This window comes from Elephantulus edwardii, unplaced genomic scaffold (assembly GCF_000299155.1).
Source record: "Elephantulus edwardii isolate Elephantulus edwardi_28Jun2011 unplaced genomic scaffold, EleEdw1.0 scaffold00196, whole genome shotgun sequence".
Taxonomy (NCBI): domain Eukaryota; kingdom Metazoa; phylum Chordata; class Mammalia; order Macroscelidea; family Macroscelididae; genus Elephantulus; species Elephantulus edwardii.
Window position 1 is genome coordinate 5,840,685 of NW_006399946.1, and position 21,508 is coordinate 5,862,192.

The window sequence follows — 21,508 nt, forward strand, 5'->3', positions numbered from 1 at the left end:
AAAGCATCCTTGATTGTAGCAACTCAAGGTTTGAATTTGTTCTTCAGTTCCTTGAGCTTAAGAAATGCTGAACAAGTTTGGCCCTTTTGATTTTCTGACTCTAGCTCCTCGCACATTTCATTGTAATATTTTGCTTTATCATCTGAAGCTAGACACTGAATAAGGATGACAGAAGGAGAATTGATGCTTTGAGCTGTGGTGTTGGGAGAATAATCCATGGACTGCCTAATCAGGAATGTCTTGGAGAAAGTGCAGCTTGAATGGTCCTTGGAGGCAAGAATGGCAAAGTTTCATCTCACATACTTTGAACACGCTGCTAGGAGACATGTTCGGTGGAGAGGAAAAATGCTTTAAAATGTGAAGGGGTAGCAAAAGAAAAGACAACTCTCAAAGAGATGGACTGACACAGTGATAGCAGCAATAGCTCAAATGGGTCAGAGCTTATGAAGAGATGTCAAAGGATAGGATATGATTAAATTATGTTATTCACAGAGTCACTGTAAGTCATACTCGACAGCACCTAGCAACAAGAAATTGCATGGGAAGAGACAGCCTATCTTTCTCCCACTGAGCAGGTGGTGAATTCACATTGCATACTTTTCTTTGAGTTGGTAGTGCATTTCCTTACCTTTAAGGCACCAGAGCTCCCTCCTATTATAATAAGGATCTCAAAATAGAAAAAGAATCTTGAAGGTAGTAGAAGATGCACAGTTACACACACACACACACAGATAAGACTGTTGTTGGCAGGTGCTTCTACAGTCCACTATGACCATAATGATCCTATGAACAACAGTTTAAAACCTTGTATTAATCTTCTGTCTAAGACACTATGGACAACAAAGATAAAATTAAGTGCCAATTTTTTCCCAAGCCACAATTAAGCCAGAAAGTAATGGAATGATATATTTAACATACCTAACGTGAAAAAACACGCAGTGTTCCCCTGCTCCATTTGTACAACACCCTCCTGGTCCAAGTATATGTTCCGCATGAGCATAATCAAGTGCTCTGGAATTCCCTTTCTTCTCAATGTCAGCCACAACTTGTTATGATTCACACAGTCAAATGCCTTTGCAAAGTGAATAAAGCACAAACAGACATTCTTCTAGTATTTTTTACTTTCAGCCAGGATCCATCTGACATCAGCAGTGATATCCCTGGTGCCACAGTCTCGTCTAAATCCTGCTTCAACTTCTGGCAGTTACCTATTTTTGTACTGCTCCAGCGACTTTTGAATAATATTTAGTAGTATGTTGCTTGCATATGATATCAATGATATTGTTTGACAGTTTCCACATTCAGCTGGACTTGGGAAGGGAGTGCGCCAAGGTTGTACTCTCTCTCCATATACAATCTGTCTGCTGAGCAAATTATCTGAGAAACTGGTCTTTATGAGGAGGAGTGTGGCATCAGGTTTGGAAAGAGACTCATCAATAACGTGTGGTATGCAGATGACACAACCTTACTTGCTGAAAGTGAAGAAGACTTGAAGCATTTGTTGCAGAAGATAAAGAAATGCAGCCTTCAGTATAGATCTAATCTCAATGTCAAAAACAAAGATTCTTACCACTGGACCAACAGGCAGCATCATGATGGATGGAGAGGAGATTGAAATTGTCAATAGCTTCATCTTGCTTGGATCTACAGGCATCACACTGGGAAAATCTGCAGTTATGAACCCCCCCAAAACTACTGAGGAGTAATGATGTCAGTTTGAGGACTAAGGTGCGTCTGATTCAGGCCATAGTCTTTGTGATTACTTGCTTTGCATCTGAGAAAGGGACAAGGAATAAGGATGATAGGAAAAGAATCGAAGCCTTTGAGCTGTGGTGGTGAAGAGCACTGAACATCCCAAAGACATCCAAGAAAACAAACAGATATGAATGTCTTGGAGAGAGTGCAGCAGGAGTGCTCTTTGGAGGCAAGACTGAAGAAGCTACACCTCACATACTTTGGGCATGTTGCTAGGAGGTGCAGGAGAAGGAGCAGGTCCTTGGAGAAGGACATGATGCTAGGAAGGATGAAGGGTCAGCAATAAAGAGAAAGGAAGACCCTCAACCAGGTAGATTGACACAGTGATTGCCGCAATGGGCTCTTGGATGTCAGGAAGTATGAGGATAGCACAGGACAGAACATGATTCAGATCTTTTATCCATAGGGTTGCTAAGAGTCATATTTGACTTGACAGCACCTAACAACAACAACAACAAATCCCAAAACTATCAAGTAAGAATACTACACCCTGTGAGTCTATCCTTCAAAATGGAAGCTGTTGTGTTGTTGTTGTTATTGTTGGATGCCACTATGACTCACGGTGATCTTATGGACAACAGTTCTGAATCTTGCCCTATCCTGTGCCATCTTCATCATCTCTGATATGCTCAAGTCTGTTGTTATAGTCACTGTGCAAAATTAAAACATCACCAGAGAAGCAGAAACTGAAAATTCATATCCACTCAATTAGCCCTACAACAAATACTAAGATTGCTTTTGTTGTTATTTGTCATAAATTCACTTGTAACCTGTGCAGTTTATCTTCAATATTGCCTTTACAGTGTAAAAGACTATGTGGAGGGGCAGGACTATGCAAATGAGGCAGGTTGGCTTATCCACAAATGGACTATCTACCATTCCACAAGAGATTGGCCAGTCTCAAGAATCTCGGGAATAAATTGAACAGCTCTAGCTGCAGAGAATAGAATTCTCCCCCCACCCACAAATGCACCGAAGGAATTCTTCCCCCATCAAAATGAATTCTTCCCACACCAGAAGAAATGGAATTCTTTGCCTAGTCATAAAAGTGAGACCTCCCCTCAACCCAGTGAAATGTAGGAATGGCAGCAGCAGGAATGATGATGGCTGAATTGGAGAACTGGATATGAGATGGGCCCTTAGGCTGTGGGGGAGCCAGTATTGGCAGGACTGAGAACTTTGTCAGACAATTGAAGTGGAGGGAGGTAAGGCAATATTGGCAGGATTGAGAACTTGCGAACACTGAGAGCCACAAGGCTCAAGGCTGAGGTGCTTGCATGCATATTTTGGGAGCTGTCTTGAACTATATTTTGTTATTAATCTGAATTGTTTGGTTGTGCGCATGAGAACTCTGTACTCTGACCAGGAAGCAGTCCTAAGAACAGAACAAAGAAACACTGCATGGTTTAAAATTAGGAAAGGAGTACAACAGGGATGCATCCTGTCTTCTTTTCAATCTATATGAAGAACAGATCATTCAGGAAACTGGGCTGTACAAGGAGGGCTGTATGATATATGGCATCAGAATCGGAGGAAGCCTCATCACCAATCTACATTATGCAGATGGCACAACCTTGCTTGTGAAAATGAAGAAGACCTGAAGTCCTTGCTGTGGAAGGTTAAGGACTATAGCCTTCAATATGGATTACAGCTCAACAAGAAAAGAAAGATTCTTGCCACAGCAGAAGGGACTGAGTTTGTTACAAGAGCAGCTTGTTCAGCCCCACAATCAATACCACTGGCCCCAGTAGTCAGGAAATCAAAAGGTGAATTTTACTGGGAAAATATGCTGTCAGAGACCTCTCCAGAGTACTGAGAAGCAACAATGTTAGTCTAGAGACTAAGGTGTACCATAGTCTTCACTATTACTATTACATCAGAGGGCTGGAAAAATGTCTAAGGATGACAGAAGAAGAATCAATGTCTTTAAGTTGTGGTGCTGGAGAAGAGTCTTGAATACAGCATGGACTACCAAGAAAACAAATTTGTCCTGGAAAGGGTGAAACCAAGTTTTTCTCCTTGAGGTTAAGATTTCGAATCTATGTCTCACATACTTTGGGCACGTGACCAGGAGTGACTGGTCCTTGGAGAAAAATTTCATGCTCAGAAGGGTGGAGGGACAGTACAAGAGAGGAAGATCCGGAGTGAGATGGATTGATACAGTAACTGGGGAAACTGGAGTAGGTGTGTAAGAGTCAGTGAAACTGGCTCAGGTTAGGGAAGGCTTCAGAGTTGTTTTACATAGGGTCGCCATGAGTCATGGGCAACTTGATGACACATAACAACTCCCCAAATATGGTCTGTGAGCCATCACATCAGATTTTTCTCCCAGCCAAGCAGTAAGATGGGTGTTGAGATGAATAGTAGGAGGCATGGAAGTGTGAGGGACATGTCTGACTTCATGGAAATTGGTTTTGTGTTACTGATGTTGTCGGCCTGATAATGGTGGTCCCCACATGTCCCTTGCTCTTTTTACAATAGCTCTGAACCCTGTCATATCCTTTCACTGTCTCTGACATACCTACCTGCATGGCCCCAGTTACTCTGTCAATCCAACTCTTGCAGGATCTTCTTCTATTGCACTGTCCCTCCATCCCTCCAAGCATGATGTCCTTCTCCAAAGACTTGTTCCTCCTGGCAACATGTCCAAAGTATGTTGGACAAAGTATGACAAAGATGGAGCTTCAAAATCCTTACCACCAAGGAGCAACTTAGTTTCACCCTCTCCAAGAGAAACCTATTTTTGTCTCTTGGAATTCCATGTTATGTTCAATATTTTTCTACAGCACCTCAGTTCAAAGGCATTGATTGTTCTTCTGCAATCCTTAATCACTGCCAGCTCTCTGATACAGAGCAAGCAACTGTGAAGCCCATGGCCTGGATCATGACCTTAGTCCCTAGAAAGACATCATTACTTTACCACTATCATACAATTATATGTACCAACAACCAGAGCCTAATAAGAGGAAACAGATTCTTTCTACCAACTTTTTCAGTTGAAAATCGATGGAACATGCAACAAAGATCCCTGAAAAAAAGAAATTCAGTGGTGAGTATGAGGGCTAGTAACAAAAGAGTCATGCTTGATGTTTTGTCCTTCATGTGTTTTAATATCATATAAAAATTAAAGATAAAATTATACTACAGGGTAAATTTCTTTACGTTACTTATGATAACATTATGATTTACTTTACATTACTTATGATAGACCTCTCTCGGGTCACCTTTCTTTCGAAAGGTAACAAATACGTATATCTTCCAGTCAGTTGGCCAGGTGGTTGTTCTCCAGATTTCTTGCCACAGTTGGGAGAGTGCATGCATCCAGGGCAGCGTCTGTGCACTTAAATATGTCAATCGGTATGCCATCAATTCCTGGGGCCTTATTTTTTGTCAACTCCTCCAGAGCACCTTGAACTTCTCCCTCCATCACTACAGGCTCTTGCATACATTGTTTTGAGAAATTATTCTGTGTCAGCCAACTCCTTTTGGTACAGTGACTCTGTATACTCCTTCCATCTTCTTTTAATGCTTCCTATATAATTTATATTCTGTCCAAAGCATCCTGAACTACTGAAACTCAAAGCCTGAATCTGTTCTTCAATTCTTTCAGCTTAAGAAATGGTGAGAGAGTTTGATCCTTTTGTTTTTCTGACTCCAGCTCTTTTCACATTTCATATACTTTGTCTTCCTTTTGAAATCTTCTACTCAGCCCCTTAACTTCTTGATGTCTTCCCTTTGCTTTGGCTTCTCAGTGCTCTAGTGCAACATTCAGAGTCCCTTCTGACATCCAGCTTAATCTTTTTTTCCTCCTTTGTCTCTGTAATGACCTTTTGCATTCTTCATGGATGATATTCTTGATATCCTCTCATAGCTCATCTGGTCTTCACTCACTGGTGTTCAAGGCCTCAAATCTGTTGCTAAGATGGTTTTGAAATTCCAGTGGGATAGACTCAAGGTCAAATTTTGGTTCCTGTGGATTTCAACTTTAGCTTGAATTTGTATATGAGTAGTTGGTGGTCTGTTCCACAATCAGCTCCTGGCCCAGTTTTCACAGCTGATAGTGAGCTTCTCCAGCAGTTCTTTCCACAGATGTAATCTATCTGATTCCTATACATAACATGAGGTGAAATCCAGGTGTATTGCCTGCATTTGCTTAAACTAAGGAGGACCTGAAGTGCTTGCTGCAGAAGGTCAAGGATGGCACCCATAAATATGGATGGAAGCAACATTAAGTGATCAAAGATTATCACTACTGGGCCAATTGACAGCATCATGATAGATGGAGAAGAGATCAAGATTGTTAACTGCTTTAGTTTGCTTGGCTCCACAAAACACTCTTGGTACCAGCAGCCAGAAAATCAAATGACAAATTGCATCGGGAAAGTCTGCTGTCAGAGACCTCTCCAGAGTACTGAAGTGCAACGATGTCAGTCTGGAGACTGAGGTGTGCCTGATTCAGGGCATGATCTCTGCAATTAATTTCTATGTATCAGAAAGCTATACAATGCCTAGGAATGATTGAGAATTGATGCTTTTGAGCTGTGATGCTGAAGAAGAGTATTGAACATACCACGGACTTCCAGGAAAATAAATAGGTTTGTCCAAGAGATGATGAAACCAGGCTGCTCCTTGGACACAAGTATTCTGAGGCTTTATCTGACATACTACGGGCATGTTGCAAGGAGGGACCAGTCCTTGGAGAGGGACATCATGCTTGCAAGAGTAAAAGGACAGAGAAAGAGAGAAAGACCCATGATGAGATGAACAGATTCAGTGACTGGGGTAATGAGGGTAGGTGTGTCAAAGACAATAAGGTTGGTACAGGGTAGAGCAAGTTTCAGGGCTACTGTACATAGGGTTGCTATGAGTAACAAGCAGCTCAATGGTATAAAACAACAACAACAACATGACAGACCTAACTTAATCTAGAATTCTAGAAAAAAAATTTTCATATTTTTATTGGTTTGCAGATAATCATACATTGTGTTTCTTACTACAAATTGTTTTATAAAATCTTTAATTTACATTGTATTTCACTCACATACAGTGTTTTTTACAATGATTCATATACATTGTATTTTATATAATTAATCACTGTCTATGTTTATTTTCAACTCATCTTTTCAAATTTCTACTCAATCTTTCCTATTCCTTCCCCACCACCAATAACAACTTCTACTGTCCCACTGATATACCTCTTCCCCTTTTTTGGCTTCCTTTACCTTCTCCCCTTTCCCTTTTGAACATTTATGCATATGTACATCTTTCTAAGTTATTCTTCTGTTTTTACAATAATGGTGCTTTGCAGTATTTGTTCTTATGAGAATGAGTGAGTACACTCAGCATAAAGCTCTCTAGACTCTCCCATGATATACAGTATTTTACAAAATCATTGTATTCTACAATGTGAATGTGTCACAGTTTCTCAATCCATTTGTTTTAAGTAATAATGACCAAGAAAATATATACTCAAATTGGCAAGATAAGGGAACCAAAAACGTTCAGTAAAATAAAACTAGGAACCACAAAACAACAAAAACCACCCAAAAAAAAGCAGTACTTAAGGGCAAAGAGAAATAAGGCTGAGGTACATTAAAAAATTAACAAAATTACAGAAGAAAGTAACTTATTAGTAATTATAGTGAATGTAAATGGATTGAATGATCTAAGCATGGCAGAACAAAAACAAAAAACCCTTAAGAAGAATTACTGCCTTTGAATTGTGTTATAGAATATCCCATGGACTGATTAAGGAACAAACAAATCTATTTTTGAGGAAGTGTAACTAACGTGCTGTTTAGAGTCAAGGATGGCAAAACTTCATCATATTTTAGACATGTTTTCAGAAAGTACCAGTCCTTGGAAAAAGACATCATGCTGGGAAAGGTGGAGGGTTAGCAAAATAAATGAAGATCCTCAACAAGGTGGACTGACAGAGTGAGTTTAGTAATGGGCTCAAGCATATCAGAGATAGCAAGGATGGCACGGAAAAGGACAGGGTTTTAGAATGCTGTTCATTAAGCCACTCTGAGTCACAGCCAACTCAATAGTACCTAACAACAATGTCATCATTATCAAGACACCTAAATATATAATACAAAGACTGAAGGTTAAAAGAGATAGCACTAAAATAATAATTGAATTTTCAATGTATAATTTTCATTACTAGATATCATATCCAAAAAGATTAATAAGGAAAGAGAGAACTTAAATAATAGTATAAAACAACTAGGTTTAACAGACATATCTGAACACTCTATCCCAAAATATACATTCTACCCCAATACAAGTAGATTGCAATACACATGGATACATCAGGTTAAAGTACATTTTAGGATACAAAGTAAATCTTGAAAATTTTAAAAATATTTATATCATACAAAGTATCTTCTTCTAACTGAAAGTTAGAAATGAGAAGTAGGAATAAACAAAATATTTTAAAAAGTTAAAAATATTCAAGCACATGGAAATTAAAGAACATATTTTAAACTCCAACGGTAGAAGGAAGAATCACAAGAAAATTCACACATTTCCTAGAGCCAAATGAAATTTAAAGCAAGATAAAGCAGCACTTAAAGCAAACTTAGAGTAATGAATGCTTACATGGAAAAAAAGACATTCTCAAGGCAACAGCCAAAGCTAACAAATCCAGGAACTAGAAAGAGAAGGGTAAACTAAACTCAAACCTACCAAAAAAAAAGGAAAGAAACACTGCGATTAGAGCAGATTATAAGCAAAACAGGAAAACAATAGAAAGAATAAATACAATCAGAAGTTTGGATTTTTAAAAACTGAATAACATAATTCACTGTTATTGAGTTAGAACCAACCAAGAGCTGACCCTCAATCAGATTTTTCTGTAAACTGTACAGGAGGAAACGGCCCATCTTTCTCCTACAGAGAAGGTGGCAGATTCAAACCGCCTGCCTCCGGGTTGCAGCTTTACTCACTAGGCCACCAAAACTCCCCTGTTGGAGTTTTAGAAACATCAGTAAAATTGACAAACTTTACCTAGAATGACACTGAAGAGAAAAGATCTTTTGAAATAAATGACTTATGTAAACTGTTGCTTTACCTTTAGGACATCTCTATATGACCGAATAGCTGAGATTTTCTGGTTTTTATCATCTTCGTCTTCCATCCCTTCTTCTGCAGCCTCATAGCCTTCATCATTGCTGCCATCTGCTTCTACTGTATTTGCCATAAGATCAATGAGCTTCTCTAGAGGCGGACTTAGTTCTCTTTCTTCATTCTCTTTCAAGCCATAGTCCAATGCTTTGTAAATAATAATTCCCAAGGACTCAATTACCTAGAAACATGGGGGAGGGGAGAGAAATTAATAGATATAACTAAGTTCTATAGAACTAACTCTAAGGCATAAAATAATTTTTATAATATTTAAACTAGGTCTGAGACTGCTGAGTATCCCATGGGCTGTGAAAAGAACAAATATATCTTGGAGGAAGTACAACCAGGGTACTCTTTAGAGACAAGGATGGTGAAACTTCATCTCAAATACTTTAAACCTGTTGTCACAAGGGGGTCAGTCTTTGGAAAAAGACATGCTAGGGAAAGTAGGAGTTCAGAGAAAGAGAAGAACACCCTCAACAGGATACTGACACAGTGAGTGTAACAATGGGCTGGAGCATATGAGAGATGGTGAGGGTGACACAGGATAGAGTAAGGTTCAGATCTGTTATTCACAGGTTCACTATGAGTCATAGATAACTCAATGGCATCTAATAACAGCAATTCCATCATAGAAACTTGTGACGAATTAGAGTTGAAAACATATTTAAAAGTTTCTATTGTACTTTGAAAAGTAACTCACATGGAAAGTGTTACATGATTTCCTTAAACTGGTACCTAACACATATTTACATCCTTTTTTATCATTTTTATGTTTTCTTAGGTTGGTACAATATGCTGAAATACACAATTCCTATCCATATGGGGAGGAAGGTAATAACCCAGATGTTTTTCCATATTTCTAAAACATACTCTTTTTAAAAGTTACAGTTGGTAATGTAGCTCTTCCAAAAATATATGCCAATGTTTATCTAATTAAGAGTTCAGGTGACCTAGTGTGTAAGGAGTTGTGTCGCCAACTCAAATGCAGGAAGTTCAAGTCTACCAGTGGTCAAAGAAGGACAATCTTCTCCTGTACAATTTACAGCCTCTACACTCACTGGGGAATCAGCTTCAACTTAAAGGAAATGAGAGATGAGAAAAGAAATTGTTCAGAAACATTAGCTATCCACTAATACTTATACCAATGTTCACCTAATTAGGCATTGTACAGATGTCCAAAAAATCTAAGACTGAAAATTTCATTATTGGTAGCAATTCATTTAAGCCTAAGAAAATACATATATATTCTAATCCATATACACATGTTTCATTGAATTTAAAACTTCTTTGTATACAGCTAGAAATAAAGTAATAATTAAGCCACATAATTAAAGGGAATTTTCTAATAAACTGTGTCTGCTTTTTCTTTTTTTAAGTAATGTGTTAAAAAGTGATCTCTGATCCTGAAAATTCTACAACCAGGAGAGGATAAAATAGATGAATGGGAGCTTCTAAGAATCAAATCCCTATGCACTTCTAAAAACTTCTCCAACAGAGTGAAAAGGAAGACCACAGTGTGGGGAAAAATATTTGGTAATGACATGTCAGATAAGGGACTTATATCTAGAATTTATAAAATACTTGAGCACTACAACAAGATAAAGGTAAATAACCCAATTGAAAAATGGGCACAGGATATGAAGAGATACTTCACCAAAAAGAAATTCAGATGGCCAACAAATAAATGAAGAAATGCTCAAAATCCCTAGATCTTAGAGAGATGCAAATCAAAACAACTATGAGATATCATCTCACCCCAGTCAGAATAGCAAAATTTAACAGAGCAGCAAACAACAATTGCTGGCGAGGTTGTGGAGAAATGGGAACCCTTATTCACTGTTGGTGGCAGTGTAAAATGGTGCAACCACTATGGAAGGCTGTAGGGCGCTTTCTCAAAAAGTTGCAAATAGAAATACCATTTGACCCAGCAATTCCACTACTGGGAATATACCCTAAAGAAACCATAACTGCCACCCAGGCAGATGTATGCACACCTATGTTATTGTGGCTTTGTTCACAATAGCAAAGAGTTGGAAACAACCTAAGTGCCCATCAACAAATAAATGGATAGAGAAGCTCTGGTATAGTCACACAATGGAATATTATGCAGCATTGAAAAACAAGGAACTCATGCAATATTATTCAAAATGGGAGACTCTGGAGAACATTATGCTGAGTGAAATATCTCAGTCACAAAAGGACAAATACTGCATAGTGCTACTGTTGTAGAACGGGACTGACATCAGGGTTGGGTTAAGACTGAAAAAGTGGATAAATTATGTATACTGCATTGAAACAGATGTGGGAGAGAACAGTTTAAAAGCAATATATGTTTATGACAAGAGTCTAGAATGAAGGTTGTATAGTGGGGGTACCATGTTCTGCTGAGGACCTTGCCTCTTATTGGGTGCCTTTGCCTGGCATATGTCATGGCCACATTTGGAGAGTATAACCTCTACAAGTGTGCAATTCTTGGGCATTTCAGGTCAGTGGTAAGGATCACGTCACACTAGCCCTATCTGACTAGCTACTAAGTTACAACCACCTCCTAAAATGGCAGACACATCTATCCTAGCCAGGCCAATTAGGAGAGAAATCATAGTGAGCTTCCATTCAATCATTCATAGAAAATTTATTTTAAAATATTAATTACAATGTATTCATAAATTATTTCTTACCATGTATAATCAGGCCTTTACTGTATATAGCCTTTCCCTTAACTCATCTATTAATTTTTACTTCCCTCTCCTTCCCTACTCATCCTTGTTAACTTTCCAAGCCTGATTCTGTCTGTGTATAAAACCTCCTTTTGTGGAAAAGGAAACTACAAAACGCTCCTACACTCAATCACTTAGCTGCTGCTGAGAACTCAGCTGCCTCCCCCTCGAGCCCTCTTGCTTCCTGACACTCGTTTGCTCTGCACGCCTTCTCCCGACACTACCTTCTGCAGGCTGTTTCCACTGAGGAAAAGGAATCATATCATACGTCCGCTATCCAGAACCTCCACTCTTTCTACCCCTTTGCTGATACAAGTAAGGGTGGTGACCTGCTTCCCACTGGGACTGAGGATTATATCCATATAAGAATTCAACAAGAAATGGCAGGAAGACCCTTACAAATATCCAAGAGATCACTGATGATTAAAATAAAAAGAAACTAGTGAAGGCATTTAAGAAGTTTACCTGAAATGGTACTGCAATTCAGCACCCAGAATATGGAGAAGTAATTCAGCTACAGGGTGACCAATGCAAGAACATATGCCAGTTCCTTGTAGAGACTGGACTGGCTAAGGACGGTCAGCTGAAGGTTCATGGGTTTTAAGTGCTTGTGGCTCACTGAAGCTTAAGTGAGGATTTCCTTGCAATGAGTAGAAATTTTCCCTTCTGTCCCTTGTCACAAGTTTAAAACTTCACAGCTTGTATAATGTAACCATTTGGGGTCCACTTTTAACTTGGACTAGTGTAACACTTTCATGCAATAAACTGAAAAGAGCCATTTTAAAAAAAAACAACAACAACACTCCTACAAAAAAATGCAAAAGACCTATATAAATGGAATAGCATACAATGTTCATAGATTGGAAGACTTAACATTTTTAAAATGGTATACTACCAAAAGCAATCTACAAATATAATGCAATCCTCATCCATATCTGATGATCTTTTTCCCCCCCAAAGAGATTGAAAATAAAGAAATCCAAGATAAGTACAGCACTACTAAAGACTAACGTGTGCCTGATCCAGGCCATGGTCTTCACAATTACTTGTTATGCATCAAAGAGCTGGACAATGAATAAGAATAACAGAACTGTTTTGGAGATGATGAAATCAAGTTTCTCCTTGGAGGTTAGGATTTTGAAGCTCCCTCGCACATACTTTGGGCACGTGGCCAGGAAAGATTCATCTTTGGAGAAGGACATCATGCACAGAAGGGTGGAAGGAAAATGCAGGCGAGGAAGACCCTGGATGAGACGAAGTGATACAGTAACTAGGGTAATGAGGGTAAATATGTCAGAGGCAATGAGACTTGGATCAGGGGAGGGCAGGTTTCAGAGCTGTTGCACACGGGGTTGCTATAAATAGCAGGAAACTCGACAGAACATAACAACAACAAAGAAGAAAACCAAATTTATTGCTGTTGTTTGCCATAAAGTAGACTATGACACACAGTGACCCTTTGCACAATAGATCTGAACTCTTCCTATCCTGTGCCATCCTCATCATCTCAAACACACTTGAGTACATTATTAAGTCATTGCATCAATCCATCATATTGAACATCTTTCTCTCTTAAGCTAACTGGTCCCTTCTAACAATATGTTCAAAATATGTGAGATGAAGTTTCGCCCTCCTTGCCTCCAGGAAGCACCCTGGTTTCATTTTCTCCAGGACAGATCTGTGTGTTCTTCTAGCAATTCATGAGATATTCACTACTCGTGTCCAACACCACAGGTAAAAGACATTAATTTTTCAGCTCAGGAGGGGTAGACCCTCTATGAGGTGGATTGATTCAGTGACTGGGGTAATAAGGATGGGTGTGTCAGAGGCAGTACAACTGGCACAGGATAGAGCAGGGTTTAGGGCTGTTGTACATATAGGGTCACTACGAGTCACAAGCGCCTCGACGGTACATAACAACAACAACATCCTTAAGTGATTTTCCAACTTTCAGATGTATAACAAGCAACTGAGAAGACCACAGCTTAGATCAGCTGCACCTTAGTCTTTAAAAGGATATCTTTGATATTTAGTACTCTAATAGCAGATTTTCCTAATGCAACTTGTCTTTTGATTTCTTGACTGCTAGTGTCAAGAGTATTGACTGTGGACTTACATAAGATGAAATTGTTAACAACTTTGATCTTTTCTCCTTCTACCACAATGTGGCCTATAGTCTGGTAGTATAATCCATATTGAATGCCGGTGGTAGCCCTTAATCTCCTGCAGCAAGGGCTTCAAGTCTTCCTTACTTTCAGTGAGCCTGGTAATGTCATCTCTCTATCACAGGTTGTTGATGAGTTTTTCTCCTATCCTGATGTTACATTCTTCATAAAGTCCAGCTTCTCAAATGATCTCTTCTGCAAGGATATATCTCTGATACAGACCTTTCTTGATCTTGACCCATGCAATGTTTCCTCGCTCTGTCTGGATAACAGTTTCTAGGTTTCACAGGTACAATTAAATGTTCTGGGACTCCTATTCTTCTCATTGCTAGTCATAATTTATTGTGATCTCTGATGGCCTAGTGGCAAGAAGCTGCACTGCAATCCTGAAGACACAAGATACAAGGCCACCAGCTGCTCTGTAAGAGAAGGATGGGAAATCTCCTTCCATGCGATTAACTGCCTGTGAAAATCCACCAGAGGGTCAATTCCACTATGGGTCAATTCTGACACTAAAGTACACAACTACAACAGTCAAATAACTCTTGCACTATCAATAAAACACAAAGTCACCCATCATGTATTCTCTGCTTTCAGCCAACATCGGTCTGACATCACGAATGATAATCCTGTTGATAGCCTCATCTAAATCCAGCTTCAATGTCTGGCCTTTCTCCAACAATATATTGTTCCAGTAATTTTTTACTAATCTTCTGAAAGGTTTTGCTTGTATATGATACTATTTAATATTTTCCACATTCTGGGAATGGGAATAAATATGAATCTCGTCCAGTCAGCTGGCAAGGCAGTTGTCCTCCAGATTTCTTGGTACAGCCTGGTATGCAAATGCATGGCTATATCTGTTTGATAGATTACATCAATTGGTAGTTCATCAATTGCTGATAAGAGATCTAAAATCCAGTCATCAAATTGGCTTAGTACTGGTACAGTGACAGGTACATAGACTGAAAGAATAGAATTCAAAACTTAGAAATAAATCCATTCATCATTGTTGTTGTTGTTAAGTGCCACTGAGTTGTAGACGACTCATAGTGACCCTATAAATGAAAAACCTGAACACTTGTATAACTTTCATCGTTTCCCACATTCATTGAGTTTCCAAAGATAAGCTATTTTGGAAGTGGATGCCACTCCTACTTCCAAGCTTGTTTTAATCGGAGAGCTCCACCAAATACTGTCCATCATGGGTAAGCATTATCACATTTGACACATCAGTGTCACAGTGTTTCGCATCACAGCAACCGCGAGTTTCCTCTGTACAGCAAATGGACAGATCAGTGCTATACCACTCAGAAGAATGTCTGACCAGAAACAATTAAAACCAGACTTGAGGGCCGCAGATTAAAATCTGCTTGGTAGCATAACTTTCTGTCCACTAGGCCAACAGAGCTCTCTCTATGTTGTGAATTTTGACAAAGAGATAAAAGGTGCTGGCAAAAGTTTCTTTTGCAGAAAAGGCAAACAAGACTTACATCCCAAACTATCAGCAAAAATTAACTCAAGATGGGTCAAGGACCTGTGTGGTAAGCATAAGACAATAAAAATCAACCATGCAATGGCATAAATCAATTATGAAGTATATCTGAAAATGTATCATCAGCAGAGGATGAACTAAACAAGTGGGCCCTCCTAAAAATTAAATCATTGTATCCAAAACATCTCCAAAAGAGTAAAAAGACAACTCACTCTTTGGCACTTACGCATGCGACAAGGGTCTCATTTTTAAAACTACAGAAAACTTCAACAGTTCGACAAGAAAAAGACAAACAACCCAATTGCAAACTGGGTAAAGAGTATTGATAGACACTGCACAAAGGAGAGGTTCAGACAGCAAACACACATGAAGGACTGCACAAGATCATACACTGTTGGAGATATGCAAATTAAAATTATACTATCACACTACAGCAAAAATATCAATATTCATAAGACAGTGGACAAAACAGGAGGGCAAGGGTGTGAACAGCTGAAAACTGTAACATACTGCTAGTGGAAACATAAAATGGTACGACTTTGGAAAGCTGTTTGACACTTCCATAGAAATAAATATCTCTTGATCGAGCACTCTCAATACTAGGAATAAATCTCCAAGAAACAAAGAGCTGTGATACAAATTGACATGCTCACACCCATGTTCATACTCTAACATTATTTACACGAGCAAAGAGCTAAAAAGAGCCCAAGTGTCTATCAACAAATGAATAATTAAAGAATTGGCAAATGGCATCACTAAAAAGTAAGCAAAAATTCATAAAATACTGAGTAACATGTTATTGCTGTGGTTTAGGTGCTGTCAAGTTGATCACAACCTGTAATAACACTATGAACATCACATCTACACTTGGCTCTGTCCTGTGCTATTCTAATATTTTAGCCCACTGTTATAGTCACTACGTCTAACCATCTTGTTCAGGGTCTTAATTCTTTTTTCTAAGCCTCCAACTTTCCAAGAATGATGTCCCTTTCTAAGGATTGCTCCCTCCTAACAACATGCACAAAGAACAAATCCAGCCTGCACTTCAGGCAGTTCTCTGTTGATGTGCTGTTCCAGTAGTTTTTGGATAATCTTCAGCAGAATCTTGCTTCCATGTGATACCAATGATACTGTTTGATAATTTCTACACTCTGTCAGATCACCTTTCTTTGGAATGGGAAAAAATATAGATCTCAAGTCACTAGGCCAAGTGGTTTTCCTTCAGATTTCATGGCACAACTTGGTGAGCACACCCAAGGCAGCATCAGTTTGTTAAAATGTATCAATTGATATGCCATCAATTCCGGGGGCAGTGTTTTTTGTCTATGCTTTCAGAGCAGCTTGAACTTCTTCCTTTATGACCACAGGCTCCTGCTCATATGTTGTTTCATTAAATTCTTCTCTGTCCACCAATTTCTTTTGGTACAATGACTCTGTATACTCTTTCCATCTTCTTTTAATGCTTCCTGGGTCATTTAATATTCTGCCCAAAGCATCCTAAAGTATTGCAACTTGAGGTTTGAATTTGTTCTTCAATTCCTTCAGCTTAAGAAATGCTGAGCTAGTTCGGCCCTTTCAATTTTCTGATCTGCTTATTCAAAAATGACTGGAACAGTAAATCAACAGAGAACTACCAAAAATGCAGGCTGGGTTTAGAAGAGGCCGAGGCACCAGAGATATTATCATCAATGTCAGCTAGCTGGATCTTAGCTGAAAGCAGAGTACCAGAATAATCTCTACGGGAAATGACAGCCTTTTTAACAAATGGTGTTGGCAAAATTGGAAAACTATTTGCAGAAAACTCAAGCAAGATACACAATTCACTCTGTACACAAAAAGCAACTCAAGGTGGATCATAGAACTAGGACTAAAATCAATGACTATAAATGTCATTAAAGAAAAGATTGGAAGAACTCTAGACATCCTAATCCACAACATCAACAGTCTTGCAAGCATCCTGAAAAATCTATAATTGGATATAGATCATCATAATGGATGAAAGGGACCTTTTAAGAATCAAATCCCAATGCACATCCAAAAACTTCTCCAACAGGGTAAAAAAGAGAAGCCACAGACTGGAAAAAAGTACTTGGTAATGACATGTCAGATAAGGGACTGATATCTAGAATTTATAAAATACTCACAACAAGATAAAGGTAAATAACCCAATTGAAAAATGGGTACAAGATATGAAGAGATACTTCACCAAAGAAGACATTCAGATGGCCAACAAACACATGAGGTAATGTTCAAAATCCCTAGCTCTAACAAATGCAAATCAAAACAACTATGAGATATCATCTCACCCCAGTCAGAATACCAAAATTTAACAGAACAGCAAACAACAAATGCTAGAGAGGTTGTGGAGAAACTGGAACCCTTATTCACTGTTGGTGGGAGTGTAAAATGGTGCAGCCATTATGGAAGGCAGTACTGTGCTTTCTCAGAAAGTTGCAAACAGAAATACCATTTGACACAGCAATTCCACCTCTGGGAATATACCCCAAAGAAACCATAATCGCCACCCAAGAAAATATATGCACATCCATGTTTATTGTGGCTTTGTTCACAATAGCAAGGAGTGGGAAACAACCTAAGTGTCCACCAACAAACAAATGGATAGAGAAGCTGTGGTATATTCACACAATGGAAAACTATGCTGTATTGAAAAACAAGGAACTAATGAAATATTATTCAAAATGTATGATCCTGGAGAACATTATGATCATGATTGAAATATCTCAGTCACAAAAGGACAAATACTGCATAGTGCCACTGTTGTAAAATGAGACTGTCATAGGGGCTAGGGGAGAGACTGAGAAAGATGGGATAAATTATGTATATGCATTGAAACAGAGGAGAGAGAACTGTTTAAAAGGTATATATGATTACGTATCATTGTCATGTCAGAAGACAGTAGGGAAACACTGCATGGTTCAAAATTGGGAAAGGTGTACTCCAGGGATGTGTCCTATTTCCATACCTATTCAACCTGTATGCATAACAGATTATCCAAGAGGCTGGGCTCTATGAGGAGAAGTGTGGCGTCAGGATTGGTGGAAGATCTATTAACAATCTGTCTTATGCAGATGACACAACCCTGCTTGCTGAAACTGAGGAGGACCTAAAATGCTTGCTGCAGAAGATCAAGGACTGTAGCCTTCAGTATGGATTGAAGCTCAATGTCAAGAAGACAAAGATTCTCATGACTGGACCATCAGAATGGATGGTGAAGAGACTGAGATTGTTAACAACTTTAGTCTGCTTGGCTCCATGGTCAACACTCTTGGCACCAGTAGCCAGGAAATCAAAAATCGCATTGCGATGGGAAAGTCTGCTGTTAGAGACCTCTCCAGGGTACTGAAGAGCAATGGTGTCACTCTGGAGGCTAAGGTGTGTCTGATACAGACGATGGTCTTTGCAATCACTTGTTATGCATTAGAGAGTTGGACAATGACTAGGAAGGATAGAAGGAGAATTGATGCCCTTAAGCTGTGGTGCTGGAGAAGAGTATTCAATGTACCATAAACTGTTAAGAAAACAAACAGATTCACCTTGGAGAAGGTTAAACCAGGCTGCTCCTTGGAGCTTGTGACTCATAGTGACCCTAAGTACAAGAGCCCTAAACCCTGCTCTATCCTGTGCCAATCGCACTGCCTCTGACACACCCATCCCGATTACCCCAATCACTGAATTAATCCACCTCACTGAGGGTCTTCCCCTCTTGCGCCGTCCTTCCACCCTCCCAAGTATGATGTCCCTCTCCAAGGGCCTGTCCCTCCTTACATGTCCAAAGTATGTCAGAGAAAGACCCAGAATCCTTGCCTCCATGGAGCAGCCTGGTTTAACCCTCTCCAGGATAAATCTGTTTGTTTTCTTGGCAGTCCATGGTACATTCAATACTCTTCTCCAGCACCACAGCTCAAAGGCATCAACAACAACAACATTATTGTCATGACATGAGTCCAGAATGAAGGCTGCATAGTGGAGTGGACTTGGAGGGAGGGGTTGCATAAAATGAAAGAATTTTTCGTTTATTCAAAGAGAAGAACAAACTGGAGGGGAGGGGAAGGGTGGACAGGGAGGAAAGTGCAACAATGAATGAATGGAAATCTAAAGTCTCTGTAAATGTTCATAAAATGAAATAATAATAATAATACAAATTTTTTAAAAAATAATAATGTCTATGTTTCACTGATTATACAAAGTGTTTGAGTGAGTGGGTCACAACCAACTGTGGTGGACTTGGAGAAGAATGGGAATTCCAAAACATTTGGTGTGCTCATGCAAACCTATACTTGAACCAGGAAGCAGTCCTCAGAAAAGAGCAAGGAAATACTTCATGGTTTAAAATCAGGAAAGGAATGTGTAAGGACATGTCCTGTATCCATATCTTTTCAATTTATATGTGAAACAGAGCCTTTGGGAAGCTAGACTTTATGAGGCAGAATGTGGCATCAGGATTGGAGGAAGATTCATATACATTATGTAGATGACACAGCCTTGCTTGCTGAAACAGAGGAGGACTTGAAGCACTTATTGCAGAAGGTCAAGGACTGTCTGTAGTCAACAATATGGACTGAAGGTCAACATCAAGAAGACAAACCTTCTCACCACTGGGCCAACTGGGAGCACCATGATAGATGGAGAAGAGACTGAGGTTGTTAACAACTTCAGTTTGCTTGGCTCCACAATCAACACTATAATCAGACCCATAATCAACACCAGCAGTCAAGACATCAAAAGATGAACTGCCCCAGAAAAACTGTTCTTGGGACCGCTTCAAAAGAGCAACTATACCAGTCTGGAGATTAAGATGTGTCTGATTCAAGCCATGGTCTTCACAATTACTTGCTATGTACCAGAATGCTGGGCAATGATTAGGAATGACAGAAGAAGTGATGCCTTTGAGTTGTAGTGCTGGAAAAGAGTCTTGAACATACCATGGACTACTAAGAAAACAAATAGGTCTGTCTTGGAGAGAAAAAAACCTGACTGACTCCTTAAAGGCAAGGAATTTGAAGGTCCAGTTCATATACTTTGGCATGTAGCCAAAAGGGACCAGTCCCTGGAAAAGGACATCATGCTTAGAAGGGATGGAAGGACAGAACAGAAGAGGAAGATCCTGGATGAGATAGATTGACACAGGAACTGGAGTAATGGGATAGGTGTGTCAGAAACAGTGAGACTGGCTCAAGATAGGGCAGAGTTCAGCTCTATTACATATAGGGTTGCTATTAGTCACAGACAACTTAATAGCATATAACAACAACTACAACAAAGATAAAATGGGTTTTCACCATCAGTCAGAATCAACTGAACAGTAAGCATTTGTTTATGGTTCTAACTCCCAAGTACCATGCTTAACTGACTGCAAATAAACCTGTTTGGTAGGTTGGACACTGGTAGGTTGCATAGCAGTTTAATTAGGATGCTATTTATTTAATGGATTAAGCACCCGACTATGAAAATAAAATCATGAAAATCTTAAGAGGAAAACAGAAGCACAGAACTCTTCAGTCTAGCTTTTAATGGTGAGTTATCGAATATAGTAACAAAAGCACAAAGAGCAAAATACAAAAATTAAAATATATATGTATGTACAGATTCTAAAGATAATCCCCCCCCTTACTGGTAACTTCTTTTACTCTTTGCTAACATCTTCTGATGAAGAAACATTTATCATTTTTATGGCATCTATCCCTTTATTTGGGGGTGGTTTTTTTCTGTTTGTGTTTTTGCCTGGTGGTGCAGTCCACAGGGAGTGTACTACTAACCCAAATGCACTGTCCCTTCTGGTCAAATCCACCAGCAGATCCGTGGGAGAAAGACAAGCCATGTACAGTCTATGAAAACCCGTGAGAAGGTCAAGTATGAGTCTGACAATGGCAATGAGATCACACACACACACACACAGAAAGAGAGAGAGCTTAAGAACACATTCACATGAAGCAATGGAGATTGTGAGGATGGTGAAGGATTGGGCAAGGTTTACATGTGCTGGACACATGGCTACTGTGAGTCACAGTTGACTAGATGACACTGAACAACAACAATATCTTATTCTTCATAAATACTCCTAAAACTAAACAATACAGATGTGTTTAAAGAAATGGAAACATGCATAACAGTAAAGTATAAAGAATGCTGCTGTTGTTGTTGTTGTTATGTGCCGTCGAGTCGTTTGCGACTCATAGCGACCCTATGCACAACAGCCCTAAACCCTGCTCTATCCTGCGCCAACC

General features: G+C 39.2%; 1 protein-coding gene across 1 annotated transcript in view; it reads right to left on the minus strand.

Moving 5' to 3' along the window:
* LOC102861267 (protein spire homolog 1-like) overlaps window positions 1–21,508 on the minus strand; it is a 508,352-nt gene that overhangs the window by 329,219 nt on the left and 157,625 nt on the right. Inside the window, 1 exon segment of the mRNA XM_006897017.1 lies at window positions 8,831–9,064. Coding sequence (XP_006897079.1) covers window positions 8,831–8,959 — 129 coding nt within the window. The 5' untranslated portion in view covers window positions 8,960–9,064.